Here is a 20,379-nt window from a genome sequence, read left to right as displayed (position 1 = left end):
GGCCCGGCGCGGCTCCGCTTCCCCTCACGGCCCGGCGCGGCTCCGCTTCCCCTCACGGCCCGGCGCTCCCGAGCCCGCGCCGCCCGCGGGCCACAGCGCGGGCGGGTACTGCCCCCTGGCGGCGGGGAGTGCCCTCCCGCGGCGGGCTGAGCGCGGCCCCCGCGGCACCGCCCCGCCCTCCCGCCAGCATGGCTGCCGCCGCCGCCGCTGCCGCCTCCGTGCCTGTGAAGGTAAACGTGCTTCCGCCTAGCGGCGCCTCAGGAGGGAGGGGGTGGCGTCCATCGTCGCTCGCAAACCTTTCCCGCCGCCGTCTCGGGGCGGCTGCGGGAGGCAGATGGGAGGCAGATGGGAGGCGGCCGTACCGCTGCCCTCCCGGCGCTGCCGAGCGCGTGCCGAGAGGCGCTGCTTTCTTTGCTTGCTTCCTTCCTTCCTCCTTCCCTCCCTCCCTCATGCCCGCTGTGTCTTTCCCCACCCTCCTGCTGCGCCGCCTGTCGGGAGCGGGCCCGGGAGCGCGGCGGTCCCGCTGTGGGGGGCGGCGCCCGCCCGAGCGCTCCCTCGCCCAGGCCCGTGCAGGGGGGGCGCCCGCGGCCGTCCCGGAAGAGAGGAATTTTTTTTTTTTTTTTTTTTTTTAAATTCGGTAATTCGGAGAAATCTCCTTTTCCGGTTATCACACCGTGAGCGGTGTGTTGTATTTGTCAGTAAAAGGGATCGTGGCGGATCTGTAGCTCTGTGCTCTTTTTAAACGTGCGCGGAACTCTAAGCTTTGGCAGAAGTAAGCAGTGCAAAACTCCCTCTCTTAAGACTTATTTCTTGTGTGTTTGAAGAGCTGCTTAGAGCGGTGATGGCACCAAGGGCGAGCAGGCCGCTACTCAGGCTGAAATTTGCGTTTTCACAAACTGTGCATTATTTTTCTGCCATGAAGTGAAAAATCCCAGTCCTTTTGGGTGTAGAAAGCAGTTAGAACCTGTCTTCAGTGTACAGATTGATTCTCTTAAGTGTAACTTATACGCAGCTGAGTGTTTGTCTCTTTTTAAGCAAAATTATTTGTAATACCATCCTCGTCCCTTTCTCAGTATCCCCAAAATGTAAGAGAGGAATACAGAAGGATTTGTGTGTGGTTAGTTGTCAAAAAGACCCATAGGTGATCATGATATGTACTAGTGTTTAAGACCCACAGATGAACAAGTGTAGGCTGTTACTACACAGATACCTCTATGTCTTTCACTTAAACCTTGAAGAAGTTCATCAAACACCATATGAAGAAAGGCATGCACTTCGGTGTGATTGTTATTTGGACTTTGATGAGAAATGGGTTTGATTTTTGTAGTTACTGTTGTGATAACTTTTTGTTAGGTTTCACTTCTGTTGCTCTTCATCCCACTGTTTGAGATTCACTGTATTGTAATGCCATTTTACTTGAGATTTTAATTCCACATAACCTTTGATACAGGCTCCATTAAATTTTGCAAGTTACCTACTTTCTGTCCCTTTGTAGGATGCAAAGTCTGGAATGGATAATACAGTCTTACATCTTTCCATTCTTGAAGTCATTCCTAGGTGTGAGGTCAGTTCTCTGGCTTTTGAGGAAAGGTGAAGCTGTTCTTCCTTGGTGACATCCTCTCTGCCTTCCCATTTGTTCAGTTCCTGGGCTGGTAGCTGGGAATAGAAGTCAGTGCCCCTGACTGGGGTGTTGTGGTTTATACATGACACTCTCCAATTTAGTGTTCCCACTGGAGCCACTCCAAACCACACATCTCCCCATCCCTTGCAGCAGTATGAGAGGAGAGTTGGAGGCACAAAAGGTGCAGATCATGGGTTGAGATAAGAACAATTTACTGGAAACAACAATTATATATGAAAAACAGTAACAACAAGTATATAATCAAGAGAGGTGAGCAGCTAATATGCAACTGCTCACCACTGTGCACAGCCCCAAAATACCCAATTGTCATGCTACCCTGACCACGAACCCCTTCCCCTGTTCTTGGAAAATGATACAAAGTCATGTAGAATAACCTCCAGGTCCTAGACATGGCCCTCCCAGACTACTGCAAAGATTAATCCTGTCCTGGCTGGAGCCAGGTTGTAGACTCCCACTGAGCCTAGAGCATTTGCATTCATTTTGATAATTCACTCCAAGGTTTGGAAATCAAAATTTAGTATAGAATCAGATTTTTCTGTCTAGTTCCCAGATACAAATAGTATTTCTGGAGATCATGTAAACTGAAGGAAAAATAATTGTCAGGTAAAATTAATTTTAGGATTAGAGCTGCCATCTCCAAATTGACCTTACATGGTTGGAGAAGTAGCTAGTTCAGAAATCTCTGCTGCCTAACTTTCTCTCCACCGAAGTAGCTCTCCAGGGAATTATATGTGAGCCCAGCATTTCTCTAACCAGGGTTGTCTCAGGTGGCCTGAGGGTTGTCCAGACTGCCACTGTGGTAAGTTTGCAGTGGGTAAGAAAGCAGAACAAACTTAACATAGTCTAGGTATTCTGTGCTTTGGGTTCTGCACCCTGGCAGCTGTGAATATTTTGCAAGCTCATTCCAGTCTGCAATTTCTGACTGCATGGCTGTTGGTGTAAAATCCTGCACAGGAACTGAACAGTGCAGTTTGCATGCCAAAGTACATATTGATGCTGCTGCATTGCCTGGGTCTTGGAGCCTGAGAGCAAATTTGAGTGCGACCACACCAGGCCTATGCTGCCACAGGCCAAGCGTGCTGCTTTCTGTACAGGGACGGTCTGTTACTGTGGTGGATCTGTGTGTTTACAGGAACCTTAAAGCACTGCAGCTCCAAAGTACCAAAGTAACTTTTATGTCCTGCATCTGTAGCTGCTGTCTCCAGCATTGCACATTTTTCCTCAGTCCCAACAACTTTCGCTTTGCTAGATGTAAAGGTTTGGTTCCCTTTTGTATCCTAAGTCATAGGCCACTAGTGTTATATCCAGCTAAAACCAGTAAAGTGACTGAAGGAATCTTTGGTTTTTTACCTAGATTGAAAAAATAAAAAAGGCACCATTTTGGTCCTGCCCTCTGGCAATGTAGCAATCATCAGTGTTTACTGAATATATGCATGAACAGTGTTAAAGACAGTCTTTACTTGATTTTGAATTTTGTGGTTGTTCCTGTTGCATACCTTTCACAATTCTTAAGGCAATTTGTTATTCATCCTGAAGTGTATGTAGTTTTCAGGATTTTCCTGAGCAATCCGAGACAGAACCTTTTTGATAGCTGAGCAACACGAGTAACACGGGAACAGACACATCAATATTACTGCAAACAGTGGTCTAGGTTTTCCCTAAAGCTTGTGTGTGAATTCCGGGTCGGAGTACGTGGGTTAGCACTGCTGTTTTCCTTTGCATTCCTCTCGTGCTCCACAGGGGGGTAGCAGAAGGAAGTAGGAGGCCGGTTGAAACCATCTCATGTATCATCGCTAGCTGTGGAAAGCTTTGTTAAAGAGGTGTTTATTTGTAACCAAGACCACAGAGCCTCTCTTTGTTGAAAAGGAGCGCTTAATGAGCCAGCTAATACAGTGGCTGAACAGATGGGGTCTCTACGAAAGTGAAAGTAAGAAAAAGCTGGAGTAAGAGGCAGCTCTCTGTGTGTTGTGGAAGGAGGGTGTTGTGTGTTGGAGTCTGGAGGTTTTACTCGGGAAGTTTTCAGTCGTTGTGGTAATAAATATATCACAAAGGTTTAGATTTTGAAGCAAATCAGTCATTATATATATTCAGCTTGAAAGTGATACGAACTTTGCAACAACTGATCACACTGAAAAAAGAGGCACTTATTTTCTCTATGTGTGATAAATGGTGACATAACTTTTAAGTACCATTACTAAGCTTTCAGTTGTGAAAAGCTTGACAATAACAATTCTGTCCGAAGAGTTAAGTGTTCTAAACTCCAGAAAAATCTTTACTTGATTGAAAATCTAATTATCCCTAGAGAGACAAAAACCTAGTTACTTTTCAACGATGAACTAGAAACAAGAAAAATCAGATGCATTTTTCTTAGCTGAAATATGCAATCACAGGTAAATCAAAACACGACAGGGATTTTAGTTGGGAAAACTCTTAGATTTTGTCGAGTCAGCACAAAAAACTTCCCCCACACACACAAAGTTTTCTTTCTTTTGGAGGTATAATACCATATAGAAATGTCTGTGTCCTGGTTATGGCTATAGTAAAGTTAATTTCCCCTCAGTAGCTGTTCCTGTGCTGTGTTTTGGATTCAGAATGAGATTGGTGTTGATAACACACTGATGTTTTGGGTTTTGCTGAGTCGTATTAATGCTAAATCAAGGACTTCTTTCTTCCATGTCTCATGCTGTGCCAGGGAGGGAGTGGAGGGGGTATGCAAACAAAACTGGGAGGGAGCATAGCTGGGACAGGTCACCTAAACTGATTGAAGGGATATTCTATGCCATAGAACATCATGCCCACTTTATAAACTGAGGGAGTTACCCATAGCGTGGCCATTCTGGATTTGGGAATGGGGTCTGGCATTAGTCAGTGGGGGCAGAGCAATCATATTGTGCGTTGCTAGTTTTTTCCCTTTTTTATTACTATCATTTACCATTATTATAATGTTTTACTTTATTTTCAGTTATTAAGCTTTTCTGATATCAGCATACAAGTTTTAGTTTGATTGCACTCCCTGTTCCACCAGAGTGTAGGAGGAAAGGAGGGGGGTTTGAGCAAGTGGCTGTGTGGTCCTTAACTTCCAGCTGGGCTTAAAACCATGACAGCCTGATATTCAGTATGGTGGTTATATGTAAGATTTTTTGTCTGTATAAACAAAAGCCCTTTGTTTTACTGGGCTTTCTACATGCATTTCTCACTCATTACAAGCATTCCCAAATAGTCTTAACTTATATATTGGAAATAAATGTTTAATGGCTCATCTTTGTGCATTTTTTTCATGGCTTTTTTTAATTTGGTATCTTAAAGAGGAGAACCATGGGGTAAGAAATTGGCAAGCTAAATACAGTTGTTTAAAATCAGGTATTTGAAATTTGCATTCTGGAAAAGTGTTGAGGGCATATTATGCTTTGTTGATCTGTTATCTATCCTCATCTTGAGAAGAAGATACATTTTGTAGCTTCCTGGTTAGTTTTTCAAGCATGCAGTTAAATGTGACTTGCAAGAAGACTAATATGTACTTTCTGTGTAAGATTGGAATTATCGGTGGAACTGGCCTGGATGATCCGGATATCTTAGAAGGAAGAACAGAAAAATATGTTGACACTCCTTACGGCAAGGTCTGTATAACCTTTTTATTTATTACTGAAAGTTTTTGCCAATTCTCAAGATGTTTGTGTGCTTTAAGAATTTTCAGACTGGTAAATGAATGTATAAAGGAGGTGCTGGCACAACTGGTTTTAGTTGCTATGTATTGTGGGATTCTTAGTTTGTAAAAATAAAGTATTATTGCAAAGATGATGTGCAAAGGAGACTATACCTCTTCTCATTTGTAGATTGAATGAATTTAGAAACTCACTGCTGAATTTGCAATCAAGGGATAAACCCTCTCTTTTGATTTTGTACTGGTACATGACCTGTATTATCTATCAGATTGGTCCAGGAACCTTTCTGAACTGCAGAAAACTCCTTTGAGGTGTATGAGACATCATTTTCCCTGTAACTAATGAATTATGTTTTACATGCCAATGTAAGATCATGCTCATAGCCACATAATTTGAAAATTATTTTTAAATTAAACTCTGAAACTGTGTTTGTGAGACTGGTACACCTGAACAATTCTCCTTTACATTGCTTTGGCCCTTTTCCTCAGCAGAAGGGAGTGGTGGCTGGGGCTGTTGCTCTATACACAGCGTTGGGTACGTTTTGAAGGATAATTCCTGGCACAAACCGTTTATAGCACAAACAGGCGAGACAAAGGATGAGGGAGTTTTATAGGCAGGAAGTCAAGGGAAAGGGATGTTCTAGTTGTTGCATGAAGCTCATAGAAGGATTGGATCTTAGGTAATCATGTCATAGGACATGGGGAGTCTGGGTGCTTTGTAATTGGCCATTGGAATTATATATTATGCAGTCTACCAGTGTATGCTGGTATACATACAAAAAAAACTGGTATTGGTAGCAAGTGCTATTTTGTGACTGGAAGCTTGGCAGAAAACTCAGTGGTATGGTGTGTGATTGAAAACCAAATCCATGCCTCCATTCAAAAATGGTTTAAAATGGGGTGTAAAGACCAAGAGGAGTTTGTATCCACACCATTAGGAAACTGAAGTATATTAAAGGAAGTGAAAACATAATCAGAATAATGCATTTGACTTTTCTATCCTCTTTCAGAATTAGTTAACAAATTGTAGTAGAATGAGGGGAACTTACCTCCTCTGTTTTCTTTACTCTGGTTTCCAAAAGTAGCCAGCTTTGGTCTGAAGGAGAATCCGCTGGCTAAACCAAACAAATTGTCATTGCATTTCCTGTTTCTTGAGAATCATGGATATTCATCACAGCATGAATGTGTTTGGAAATTGCTTACAAAGCAGAGGTAATACTATGCTTGTAGCAGATAATAACTGAAGCTTTCCTGTCTCGGACAGATGGAACACTTCTGCCTCACAGGGTTCTGTTCAGACCAGAGTTGAGGGCACAGTGGTAGCACAGCATTTGAAGGTCTGTTCCATCACAGCATTGAGATGTCACAGGATTTGGGGAATGCAAATTCTGCAGTGCAGTAAGTGGCCTACAGTAAGGTTCAGTATTCCTGAGAAGAGTAGGAATACTTGCAGGGTGGCTCCTGCACAAAGGAGCGAAATAATCTTCGTCAGCCATGCAGCTTTGATCAGTACAGGAGGCCTTTTTACTCTATATATTTTTTTTAACTAGTAAGTAGCTTATCTAGTAGTTTGTTTTTTTTATTGTGTTCTTCACAGAATGCAACATACATAGAAGAAAATTGATGTTGGTGCCTGTTGTGGATTGTGATGGACTTAATCAATGGACTGTCTGTGTCTGAGCCTTCATGTTACACATTCAGCATAGGCTGAACTTAAAAAATAAGAGCTCATGAATATTTTTTCTTTGTGTGGGGGGATGAGAATAGAACTGAGATACCATGGTATGAATCCAAGCCTGAATTTAAGAGAATGTCCTGAGTTGAACTGGGAATGTTAAGCTGTCCTAAATGGAGTCAGGACACAATCAAAGACAGACAGCACAGCCAAACAGGAAGGTTTTGTCCTTTTCCCTGTTATGGCTTGTCTTCCTTCTTTCTCTCTGTAGATCTGAACTTCTGAGAATCAGGCCATTGACCTGATGGTTGTTTCGTGTAAATTTCCTCCTGTATAGATTCACATTAACTTCAGCAAGTGAAAGCACTTTTCAGTTCAGCGGCTGATGGATCAGCCTTAGCGTAAGATGCGCAGAACTTAGGCCACAAGTGCAATGGATTTTGATTGAAGCAGAAAAAACCTCCAATTCAATTAGTATTATTAATTATGAGGAGATGGAACAATATTCACTTACTTTGCTGCTGAGACTATTTAGTATTCAGGAAGGAGATGTTACACAACCTGCCACTCATTTTAGAGCTACATAGTTGAGAGGAACAGCTATTGCTGTATGCAAGAGAGCAGTTTTATTTAAGTGTGCCTGGAAAAGTTTAGAAATTTATGGTTTGTTGCTATTTTTTCCTAAAGCTATGTTTTGTACTTCGTTGTTTCTGTAAAACCAAATTGGGACTTTTCTGCCATAAAGATACTTTTTTATAGAGCTATGAAATCAGTGGGAAAAAAAATCCGCCCGAAATTTCAAGAAGTCAATGGCTTAATTTAAATTAACTTTAGAACACTGAGGTCTTTGATTTCCTGTGAGAAACAGAGATGAAACATCAACCTATTTAGTTCAAGCAAAACTAGGAAGAATGAGAATGAATGAATGTCAAAAGGAAATTGCAAGGCATAGTTATTAGAATGTATGTCCATTTCCTTCTGTCATGTAAAAATGCAAAGCATGCAATTCCACTTCACTTAAATCTTTAATTATTAAGTTTCTAGACAAGGAAACTTGTACCAAAAGATTTTTGACTGAAAAGCTTTCTGGGGTAAATGTTCCTTGGCACCTTTCTCATTTGGCGGCAGCAAAATAGATTTTTTTTTTATGAAAAATGCTGGTTTTTTCTTTTAAAAGGTGACTAATAACTTGCTTTTTCTTCATACAGAGTCCTTGAATTATCTTCTGCTTTGGCCTTCTTGAATCCTAAGAATCATTTAACTACAAAATTTAACATTAGGGAATGTGGGGAATATGGAAAATTTTAAAGAAAATTATTATGACAATTTTTTGCTGTTCTTTGTGTTGACATTGGTCCTCTATTATCTATCAAGTTACATTAATAATAGTAAAAATGCAGAACAACAGTTTTTTAAATAAACTAAGTGTACTTACAGCTCTTAATATTCCAGCTGTCTTTTCTCCTTGGTATCCACCATTTTCAGTACATCAAAAATTTGGTATTCTATGTAAAATATCCCAAAACCTTTTGAGATTCTATTTCCAGATATGGAAAATATTAGTCTCCTACAGGATAATAGATGCTGTTCCAAGCAATTTTATCTTCATCATTGAATTTTGAAGCTCTTAAAAAGCCTTGTTCAGAATATATTTTCAGTTAGATTCTCTTCCTTTCTGAAAGACGGATTTTGATTCTGAATCACCTTCCCTGGTGGGCAAGAGATCTTCTCACTCTAGAAAATTATTCTAGGGGTTCTGTGGTTTTCTCTGGTCATAAATATCTGGCAAACAAAGCAGGGGGTAATTTCACCTTTCAATTGAGTGTTTTTGTTTGCATCAGGAAAACCTGACCATGTAACATAATACTTAAGCTCCTCTTCTACCTCCCCAAAACAACGTACATTGTTTGGTTCCTAAACTGGCTCACAGGTTGAATGGAGGCTTGCAGAACCTCAGAAGTACTTTTTCATCATGAGTCTCCCATATTCATTCTGTTTTCTGTTCCAACTAGCCTCTGAAGTGAGATCAAGGGAAAAGTTAATTCTGTAGACAACGCGTGAACGCTACTTTATGCATATTTACGTGAACGCTACTTTATGCATATTTACATTATAGACAAAGGGGATTTATTCCGATTGTTATTATAATAGTTTGGGATTAATTGCCCAGGTTTCTATTATTTCTTTTCTGTTTTGCAACAATGAGTAATATATATCACATATTGTATTTTTTTGAAGAGGGAAGTAGTTAAAGACATTTATGATTTTTTATGTTTGAGAAATTTTATTGGACCTTTTATTAAATCATCCTTTAAAAATACAGTATTAGAGCTTTGATTTCAAATTGTACCATTGAAAGTTTTTATTATTTTATCATCACTCCTGGCTATGACTAAGATAGTAGTAGTAGAGAGGTACAGCACTTGGAAAGAAGTAGTGGGAGAAAGAAAGCAGAATGGAAGTATGTTATGTGCTTAACACATAATTTGAAATGTCTGTTTCTGTAACTGTATGCACATATCAGTAATTGGTCCAGCTATTTAATCTCTTTACAAGCAACCTATATAAAGGGATAGAGTGAACCCTGAGCCAGTTTGCAGATGATACAAAACTGGGGGGCGTGGCTGACACACCAGAAGGCTTTGCTGCAACTCAGAGGGACCTTAGTCTGAAGAACTGGGTGTAGAGAAACCTAATGGAATTTAATAAGGGCAAGTTTAGAATCCTGCACCTGGGGTTGAATTCCCACCTGGGGTGGGAATAACCCCAAGTACCAGCACAGCTGAGGGCTGACCTGCTGGAAAGCAGCTCTGTAGAGAAGAACTTGGCGTGGTGGATGACAAGTTCAGCCTTGCAGTCAGGAGGGCCAATGCTGTCTTGGGGTTCAGCAGCTAGAGTGTGGCCAGCAGGTCAAGGGCTGTGATTCTCCTTCTACCTGCCCCTGGTGAGGCTACATCTGGGAGTGCTGTTGAGTTCTGGGCTCCTCAGTGCAAGAAATACAAGGAGCTGCTGGAAAGGGTCTGGCAGAGCCATAGAGGCGATTCAGGGTCTGGAGCGTCTCCCTTTCCGGGAGAGACTGTGGAAGCTGGGCCTTCTTAGTCTGGAAGAGGGAAGACTGAGAGGGGGTCTTGTCAGTCCATATAAATATTTTAAAGGTTAGTGCCCAGTGGATCATACCAGACTCTTCAGTGGTGTTCAGTGACAGGATAAGCAGTAATGGCCATAAACTAAAACAATGTATGAGTAAGAATTTCTTTACATTGAGGGTGGCAGAGAACTGGAACGGACTGGCCAAGGAGGTCATGGAGCCTCCTTTGCTGGAGACACTCAAACCACCTGGATGTATCCCTATGTAACCCTGCCTTGGCTGGAAGGCAGGACTAGCACATCTCTACAGGTCTTTTCCAACTCTAACAATTCTGTGATTGTGTGATCTTTATTTAATGTCTTTTAATGAAACATGATGCACTATCTGCAATTCTTTTCTTAAGCTGTCCACTTATCATTTAGCATTTCTCTCTTTGTTCCAAGTGTTTCTTTTTTTCTTCCATTTTTCTAGAAATCATGTGCCAGAAAGATACTCAGTATATCACGTGGAAAATGTGCAGAATGCATTTTGTGGAAATCCATGCAAAGGTGTCAGCCAGACTGTTACACAGCCATCCTGAAGCCTTTTGAAATGCTAGGATATGAGCAGATAGGGAAGGAAGCCCCTGGCTACAGCAACTAGATTTTGAAGCCTGTGAATTTCAAAGCTGTTATGTTCTTTCTGCATTGTCAATGTTTGCCAGAATTCAGTGAAGTTCTGTAATGGGAATGAATATCAAACTACCCCAAGTCTTTTGAAAATGGGTATAAACTTAAATCTACCTCTTGGAATAAACTTTAATCGTTATTTATAAAGCAAAGAGCCCAGTCTTCAATTTGCTGACCTTTTTAATAGGAGGCATGATTTTTTGCTGGAAATCCTCTTTAGTTTATAAGAGTATTTTTGTAGTCTTTTGGGGACTTAAGTCCCCAATTTTAATAAGTGTTTATTGCTTAATGCAGCAAATGTGTGTAAAAGAAAGAAAATCCCAAGTGCTGATTTTTGTGAACCTTCCTTGTTTTGGAATGTTGCAATGGCAAGTTGCTGTGGCCACTAGACAGCAAGGCTTTTGCCCTTTGTGAAATTTCACTCTTAAAGCCATATTTGTTTGAGAAAAGTGTATGCAAGGTAAAGATTAAACACTTAAATATCAATAGTTTAATATTAAATGGATACTTGAAAAAAAAAGAAGCAGTCAGAATAACTACTATTCTAAACATAAATTTTCTGGAATGTTATGGGTTTTTAAAAAGTAGTAGTAAATGTCTGGCAGAATTGGTGATTGAGTAAGTTATGGTGCTTTAGAGAGCTTTCAAATGAATAATTACCAAAAAGAGCAGTGCAATAGGAAGTAGAAGGCAACGGCTTTTTTAGAAATGGGTTTCTTTAACGTGGGGCTCCCATATCACTTTTCTGTCAACCTCTGCAAATTAAATTTTCAAGTGTATAATAAAATCAACAGCTGTAAAATAAATGCTAATTGAAATCTTTCATCTAGCATTATAATTTTATTTCTTTTCTATGAAGTAGCTGGCAGTAGAACATTTCTAAATGCAAGTGTGTAAGTCAAGACACTTGCAAACTTGTGATCAGTAAATAAACCATAGTTTTGTTAGTAGCTGTTTTAACAAAAAGGAAAGCTACAGCATATATATTTCAGATCCCTGAAGGCCAGGAGCAGAACACAGCCCACAGATCAGTCACTTTATTGTAATGATGACTGATGACTTGGAGGCTGCCTCTGCCTCTCATGGGCACGATGACCTGTCTCTGTGGCAAGGTACACGTTCCAGCTGTACAGCTAAAATCAAAATGCTATGTTGTTCTGGCTGGCTTCTAATCAGGAAGATTGTATTTTCTTGTTGTGTAGCTGTAAGAGAAATCCCTGGGCTGAGCAAATACAACACTGTTTCTGCCACTTATGTACCAGAATTTCTCTGTTGTATCACATTTCATTTCCCAAAAGCAGGACTCCCAGCAGCAGGGGAGAGAGTTTTTCAGGAAGCTGGGGTTGGGTGAGGGGTGGGTTGGAGGAATCCTACTGCGAGCCCAAGTTAGAAAGGGGACAGAGAAGAGAATGGCAAGTGTTATGGAACAGCACAGATTAAATGGTTTTTATGTTGGAAGAGGACTTTCGTAGAGAATGGCACCTATTTAGCAAAAAGAAACTGAAGTTTACAGGAAAGTGTGAGTCATGCTAACCAATTTGATGGTAACATGTGCATGCTACTATTTTTGTGTTTGAAATACTCTTTTGATATATTAGAAAGTATTGCAGTTTCAAACCCCAAAGTAAAGAGTTCAATGCTGATTTTTGTATGAACACAGAAAATTTGTAGTAATCCTTCCTGTTTCAAGTTTGAACTTCCTGTTCCAGGCTGTTTTACTAACCAGCCCTATCAAAATACAGCTCAGGAAAATGTGAGAGTATAATGGTAACCACTATTTTCTTCTGTAACTATTGCAGTTATTTTTAGGTGGTAGTAAGGTTTGTAATGTGATTGTCAGGCAGTAACTTATTCTTATGTGCTTGTTTTGCAGCCATCAGATGCTCTGATTTTGGGAAAGATCAAAAATGTGGACTGTGTGCTCTTGGCGAGGTAAATGAGCATTTTAAGTGGGTTTGTATTAAACATCTTAAAGTCTTCTCAGAATTTTTTCTCTTTTCATTAGGTGAACTGAATTTCTTCTCTGACATAATCTTACTCTATATTGTTGCTAGCAAAGTCCAGCACAAGTTTGGGTTTTTTCATAAGCAAGTTTGATGCTGCAAGGACTGAGAGTATTAAAAATGCTGTCTAGCTTAGGTAAAAAAATCTAGTGGGAGGTATTGCCCTAGTAAGAATGTCAGCCTGCAGGGCCACCTGCTCTGATGATGGATAGGTAATGCTGATAACCTTACTAATTAATTCATCTGCTCACTATGTTTGCAAATTTCCTTTGTGAAATAGAGAAAATGTTTGCTTCCAGATGAACTATGTCTCTGGTACCACCGTAAACTCTCCAAATTATTCCCTTAGATTATTGAATCCTCTTGCTGTTACAATTATTGCTTAGGGGGCTGCATCACCTGTAGTGTCCCCTCCCTATATAATTTTTATTCAGACATTTTACTATACTTGAAGATACTCTGGAAGCAGGATCTGCAGATGAATGTGTGGAAGTTTCCTACTGGTGTAATCATAGATGTCTAGGACCAACATACTACTGGATTAAATGTATGAATACTAACACAGTTTGTGGCACCTGAGCAGAATGGGCAGAGCAGGTGCTGATGACAGTGTTTCTCAGCAGGCCAAGTCAAGATAATTAGTCAAGCACAGGATCCATCCAGGGAATCCAGGCAGGAACCTTAGGAGGTAAGAGACGAGGCTGTAGTGTGTGTCTAAATCCCATCCTGCTCTGGAGACAAACTACATATAGGTCTGAAGGCTGTGGGGGAGACTCACTTGGTGACTGGCACACTGTGAGATAGCTCAGGCCAGGGGTGAAGACTGGGGCCTGAGCTTAGAATCAGGAGCACCCAAGCTCACAGGGATCAGGATTTTCTGTGGAGGCCCAGGGTGTTACTGGCCAGGGCACTTAGGACCCAGTGGTGCACTCAGGGGCCCGATTCTTTTCATTCCAGTGTTTTTCCATTAGAGCTGCTGACTGCTAACCATCTCTACAACACTTCTGTCTGTGGTTTTACCTTTCTTATCTTCCATGGACTTTGCTGATGTATTTTATTACACCTGGTCAACATTTTTCTCATTTTCTCAAATGAACTAAGTCAAGTTCTCACCGCTGTACTGTTTCAAGCTAGACCTTGGATGATGGATGTCTGAACAATTTGGCTGTGGTTTACCTTCTCCCTGGGATTTATGACCATTCATATAGAAACCTCCTGAGTTTACTTTTAGGGCTAAGGTACCTGCAAATTTTTCTTTGTGTTTTGGCTTCTGAATCAGATTGGAAAAGAAAAGTCATGTATATGCCATAAGAAGATTATGACAGCAACTGCAATAAAGCAGTCGAACTGTGTGCCTAGTAGCTTATCAGAAATGCTAATGACAGCATGGGAATCCTGACTGACAATGCTTGATCATGTTGTGTGTAGTTCCTGAATGATCAAATTCTTAGGTCTTTTTGGCCTCTGAAAAAAATCTGTTGAGAAATTAAGTTCCTTCTTTTCCCTTACATGATTGAAAATAATTTTCTAATGTGTTTAATCATGTAAATGATGTGCTTCTGTAACAAAGACAGAGATAGCACAGAAGCTTGTGCTTTAAGACCAAGTATTTCCTGTCTTGGTGAAAAAGAATACTGCAGCAGTGTGAAGTCATACTTTTAATTTATGAAAGCTGTCAGATCGCTTAAAGATCAAAGAGAAAAATGTGATGATTCTACTGTTTTCTTTGGAAAGATGACAGATTAGAACACAATGTTCTGTGATGTGCTGCTCTTTGTGTAGGAGAATGCAAGCAATGCTTCTGGGCAGAAAATTCGTGGAGGTGCATATAAATCTTCCCTGTAGTGTTTGGAAAAGGGGTTTCAGAATGTGTGGAACTGACTTAGGATATTCAGAGAAAAATGCTCATTTTAATCTTGAGGCTGCTGAAATATATTTGAATTGTATTTTTAAGGTCCTTTTCATTACAGTCTTGAACTTAAAATTTTCCATTTAAAAAGAAAATTATATCACTGTTTCTTAAATTGAATTCCAGGAGAAGCTCAGTACATTTAGGAAAACAAAATATAGCCGAAGTAGCAGAAATGGTCAGTTCCACTTCCAATACTGTCAGGGGAAATATGTTTCCTGAAACTCTCCTTACCCGGGAGAAGGAAGGCAATTTGAGTCTGATTTGTTTTACTCTCTTGCTTCATGTGTCTTTGCAGACATGGAAGGCATCATACAATTATGCCATCAAATGTCAATTACCGTGCTAATATCTGGGCCTTGAAAGAAGAAAATTGTTCCCATGTATTAGTGACTACTGCCTGTGGTTCATTACGAGAGGAAATACAACCTGGTGATCTTGTCATAATTGACCAATTCATTGACAGGTGAGTAAGAAGAAGGAAAAAGAGGAGAAATGGGGTTACGCCATATAATAACATGTTCATCTTAAATTAAGTTTTTGTAAAATAAGATGATAGCCTCAGTTCTTCTGTCAAAAAGTAAGATTCATATGAGAAAATATGATAGGAAATGGGAATGTGATTATAAGAAGTTCCATTCTAACAGACACAGAAATACTAGGCTTTGAAGAATGGCCATCAATTATCTAAAGTGTAGCTCCGTGGGAAGACTGTTCAGAAGTAAAAGAAATCTTCCATTCTCAGATGTGGGAGAGAAACATTAATAAAAGCACAGGCCATTCTTCTTTATGAAGAATCTGAAATGAGATAGAGTGGTACAAGAAAGGATAGTAGGAGTCAGCTAGGTAAATATATGTCATAATAGTGAGGTCCTGCAGAAGAGAGATAAATGCAGCACAATAGCAAAAGAGAGGAGGTTGTTTTAAAACTAGAATAGATGCTTACATATCTTATTAAGGAACATAAGGAAATAAATTTGTTTCCAGTCTCTGTACACCAGCCCGTCCTATCCTCCTTGATCATCTGACTAGAAAAATTCAAGCAAAGCTGGGGGCAAAATAAAGCTACATTTAAAGATCACCAGCAACACCAATAATTCAAATATCTGGTTGCACATTTTAAAGGTAAATTTACTTTTAATACTTGGAGGAGTATTATATCTTGAAGTCTTATTTTGGGATTCCATATAGTTTGAAGTATTTAAAATGGCTTATGCAGCTTCATTGAGCATTTGTGGTGCTGCTGGTAGTATTTCATTGCCAACTAAGCATGTAAACCTAGATTTGTTCCCCGCACTGCAGTGCTATTCAAATTTTGATTTACTAACTTTTTTTTTCCATGTGTAACTGAAATGCTTTTTTTCTTATAAGAGTAGGTTTTAGGTACAGTGTATCTAAATTACTAAAATTACTAAGTACCCTGCAGGAGCAAGCCCCATATAAATTGCTTTCTGTTATACTAGAGTTATACTAGAGTTGATTTATGAGTAAATATGACCTATATTGCTGACAATACTTTTTTTTTTTACTTTTTTTTTTTTTTTTTTTAGTATTGATACTGATTTAAGTAGGAAAGATATTAAACAGATGTGGGGACATGGTTTGGATGATTGTGAGTCAAGAAGCAGTTATTTTGACTGCATTATCACCTGACAGACTCCTGAGTAAGTGATGGGAGCCTCTATTTGCCATTGGTGAACCACACCTGGAGTAATGTATCTAGTTCTGGGCTCTGCAATGCAATTTGGACATGGGCATTGTAGAGAGAGCCCAACAGCAGACTATGAAGATGCTAAAGGACTGGAGCATCCCTCCTAAGAGGAGAGGCTGAGGCAGTGGGACTGTTCAGCCTGGAGAAGACTAGACTCAAGGGGAATATCATTGATGTGTATAAATACCTGAAGGGAGGGTGCATAGAGGAAGTCAAGCTCTCTCCAGCAGTGCCCAGAATCAGAGGAAATAGGAACAGACAGAAACACAGGAGATTCCTTCTGAGCATCAGTGAACACTTTTGCTGAAGGCTACTGAGTACTGTCACAGGTTGTCTGGCAGTCTACATCCTTGGAGATACTCAAAGCCATCTGGAACAGGACAGCCCATTCTAGGTGGACCTCCAGAGGCTAATTCTACCTTCAGTTGTTCTGTTCTGTTTGGGCAAGTAAGTTTCCGTTTTGATGTAGGCAAGTGGAAACTTGTTGTGACTTGTTTAATGACATCAGGAAACCAAAAAGCTTCTCAGAAAAGCATGTGAAAATGTTTCAGTGTGGAAAATGATATGTAATATGAATTTTTAAATCATCCCCTACATGCAGTTTAATTCAGATAATGGACACATTGTAATAGTCTGTCTCTTTTGACAGCTGAATTTCTGTGTCAAGTCTTTTTCTCATAATGTTCTATGCCAGGGAGTGTTAGACTGCCAGGTCTTTGGAGACAGGGTCTGCATTTAGCTCTTCACAGCAGTCTAAGAGTGATTGCATTATATAAGTCACTATGCCAACAGTGCTACTGATTGGAAGATATTTTCATGGGACAGAATATTTTAGTTGTCCACCAAAGTCTGAAAATATGCAGTTTTTCTGAAATACCTTCTAATGGAAGGTCAGGGTCATGATCTTTCAAACAATGTTAATAGTCTTGGAAAGATGGTACTCGTTGATTTTGAAAAACAGTTATTATCTTAAAAGGTATTCTGGCTTCTATATAGTGATTAACCCATGCCTGGCAGTACATAGAAAAGCATTCGTGGTCTAGGTGGCAAGGCTTTACTCAGCCCACTATTAAAACAGTGATTTGTGGTGTCCAGGTACCTTTTAAAATCTGGGCTCTCTCTATATATATTCTCAATAGGGAGAATTCCTATTCTCAATTCTCCTTATAGGTGTGAAGCAAAAAGAAGAAATGGTGAATAGGAATTGGAGAACAGCTAGAACTCAGCAAAAAACTGTTGGCAGCTGCTGTAATTTGCTCTCCTTGGGCATGTGCACCGTGGAATTAATGACAGGATTGCTATATAAGGAGTTGTGTGGGACTTCTGCCTAGCATAGGTTTGCTTTTCAGCGTGAAACACTGAATAAGTATAATTAGAACTGTATAAGATTTCCAAACTATTGAGAGCCTGATTCTGCAGGTCATTACCATACCTAATGTTTGATTCCATATATAGTCTCTTCTTTCTTTATGCTTATTATTTTGTGTTTTTCAACAATAAAATATACATTTTATTAAATAAATACAAAAATATGTATATTGTGTTCTCCTTGCTTCCAAATCCAAGAATAGGCTGCAAAAGTTGTTTTCTTCTTTAAAAAGGTACTTTAAAAATATAAGATAATTTTTTTCCACTTTTGACTCCTGTTAGTTAATTGCAGTACTGTTAGTCCGTTGACTTACATCAGGCTAATTTAGGGCTTTAGAATACTTTCTGTTTGGTTTGCTGCTGATATTTGCTAGGAAGAGAAGAGCAAGACAGTAACTACTTACTTGAATGACTGAGCTCAGTTGGAGAGATGCAGAAAATAGCTTCCTGCAACAGCTGCCAGTTTTATTGTTTCAGTTCTCTGTGTAACAAACACAACTACAATTACTGCACTATTGTCACACCTTGTAAATTTTTTTTGTAGAATTTTCTTTCAGTGTCCCTGAAGCTGCAGAGCATACTGAGATTGCTTTTTATATGCTTATGCCAGTCTGAATTTACATTTTGTTCTTTAATTACCAGTAGTTTGATAATTCAACACTACTGGAAGAAGAATGAAGGTGATGATGGAAATGGTAGAGGGCTCTTTGTCACAGATGGAAATGACTGGTTTGTTTATTTGTTTGAGTTGTATTTTGCTTCCTAGAATCAGTCACAGTCAGAATTGCCAGAAAATCCTGTGTTACTGTGATAAAACCAAAATGAAGGAACAAAAGCCACCTTATTGTCAGAATAAACTGTTGCTGCAGGTACAGGGGCTTAATGGGGTTTAATTTCCAGGTGGGTTTAAACTACAACAGATGGAGAAGAGAAATTATCTAAGTGTGAACACATGTGGTCTATTGCTCAAAGCAAAGTTGTTACTTAGTCCCATGCAGTTTGTATGAATGATGCTAAACGTAGTGGGATTTCTTTTTGAGGCCATGTGGCCAATCTCTTCGAAGAACATAGAGTATCTGAAAGTCAGATAATAATATTTATGCATATGAGATCTTTCCTTGGGCTTTTCTGATTGAAAGTGCCTGGCTAACAGCATCTGAAATACCATAATGCAGGAAATGGATTGTGGCTTTTACCATTTCCTCCGATTCTAAATAATTCATTAGCAGACAAAATAGAAAAGTGGGAAAAAATGCATATATTCCATTTGCAGCTTTTTAGCATCCCATAAAGGTAGAATTAATTTCAGGGTTTCAACTGATTTTAACAGCTCTACATTTTCCAGATGTTTTTAATTTCTCCATCTCTTTACTCTTTAATAATCTCATTCTTAAGAATTGGTGGTTGGCAGTACTTCTCATTCTTAATGCATCCTATGGATGCATTTTTGATGCATTTTTTTGTCCAAACCTACTCTTAACGTATAAATTGTATTTGAAACCTTCTTTTAAAAATTTTCATAGTGACTTTACTGGGGAGCTGTTATAAAAAGTATTACCAGCAGATACTTTGTATTTCAACTGCAGATGGAATTTGGCTACTGTCTTTATTTTCTCCTCTGAGGCACAGTATGTGATGCACTTCAGGGAAGAAGGGAGTGTCTGAGAATATTATTCCAGATGGTTTGCACCATCCAATTGTGTGGATTAGCTTGAGGAAGTGCTTTTGAGAGTAAAGTAGTAGTGGGTAGCAGTTCCATGTGTTCCAAAATGGTATGCTGAATGGTAATTTCAACGTTTGACCATTTCCATCCATTAAAAGATAAGAGAAAAAGGATTCTTTTACTTGGAAGCTGGCACTGCAGATGTGTGTGATCTTTCTGAAAACATGAAGTTCTCAGAACATCCTGTTCCAAAGTTTTTTCTGTTTGAATTCACGCTCCCTTCATACAAGAAGCTGCTTCTGTAAGTTTCCTATCCTTTGGGATGTAGGAATGCAGTCATACAAACAAGTTGTATTTTGACTAGCCTTGTGGTAGTTGAGATTTTATTCCTTCCCTTTCTTAAAGATTACTTATACGTTTTTCCAGAGGTTACATGTCCGGCTAATAAATTAGCTGATTGTTTTGCAGTAGAATCACATCACAATTGGGCTGTTTGTGTCATTTAGGAACAAATCAGAGTTTCACTGTCTTGGTTAACAAAAGATTTTCATAATGAATTGACAATGGATTAGTGGAGTCACAGTTTTATAGTCTCCAGCTCAATTCTCAAAGGTTTGTACAGAGGCAGAACAGGATTACAGGTGGTCATAATATCATCCTCGTTTTTTCTTCTGCTCCCAGGAATGCTGTGGTTTTTTATTTGTATCAATTTGTTGCTTTCTCTTTTTGTTTTCTCTAAGCAAGTTTTCTGCTTTTCTAGGACAACTAAAAGACATTGTACTTTATATGATGGACAGCATTCCACTCTCTCAGGAGTATGTCATATTCCGATGGCTGAGCCTTTCTGCACCAAAACCAGAGAGGTTAGTGAATTCTGTAATACTATTAAGAAATCTTGTTTTTATGGCACTTATTTGTCACATATTAGTCTAAGTGTGCATTCTTAGAATACAGACGCAATATGCACCTCTTTATCCTGTTTCTCAGATAC

General features: G+C 39.5%; 1 protein-coding gene across 1 annotated transcript in view; it reads left to right on the top strand.

The window, feature by feature from the left end:
• The first annotated feature begins 187 nt into the window (after positions 1–187).
• The window catches only part of MTAP (methylthioadenosine phosphorylase), a 32,001-nt gene continuing 11,809 nt past the window's right edge, over positions 188–20,379 (top strand). The window contains exons 1-5 of the mRNA XM_084224849.1: positions 188–230; positions 5,173–5,259; positions 12,608–12,666; positions 14,945–15,112; positions 20,149–20,251. Of these exons, the coding sequence (XP_084080975.1) occupies positions 189–230; positions 5,173–5,259; positions 12,608–12,666; positions 14,945–15,112; positions 20,149–20,251 (459 nt within the window). The 5' untranslated portion in view covers position 188. The remainder of the gene's footprint in view (positions 231–5,172; positions 5,260–12,607; positions 12,667–14,944; positions 15,113–20,148; positions 20,252–20,379) is intronic.

This window comes from Fringilla coelebs, assembly GCF_963513975.1.
Source record: "Fringilla coelebs genome assembly, chromosome: Z".
Classification (NCBI taxonomy): Eukaryota; Metazoa; Chordata; class Aves; order Passeriformes; family Fringillidae; genus Fringilla; species Fringilla coelebs.
This window is presented reverse-complemented; position numbering and strand designations above follow the sequence as displayed.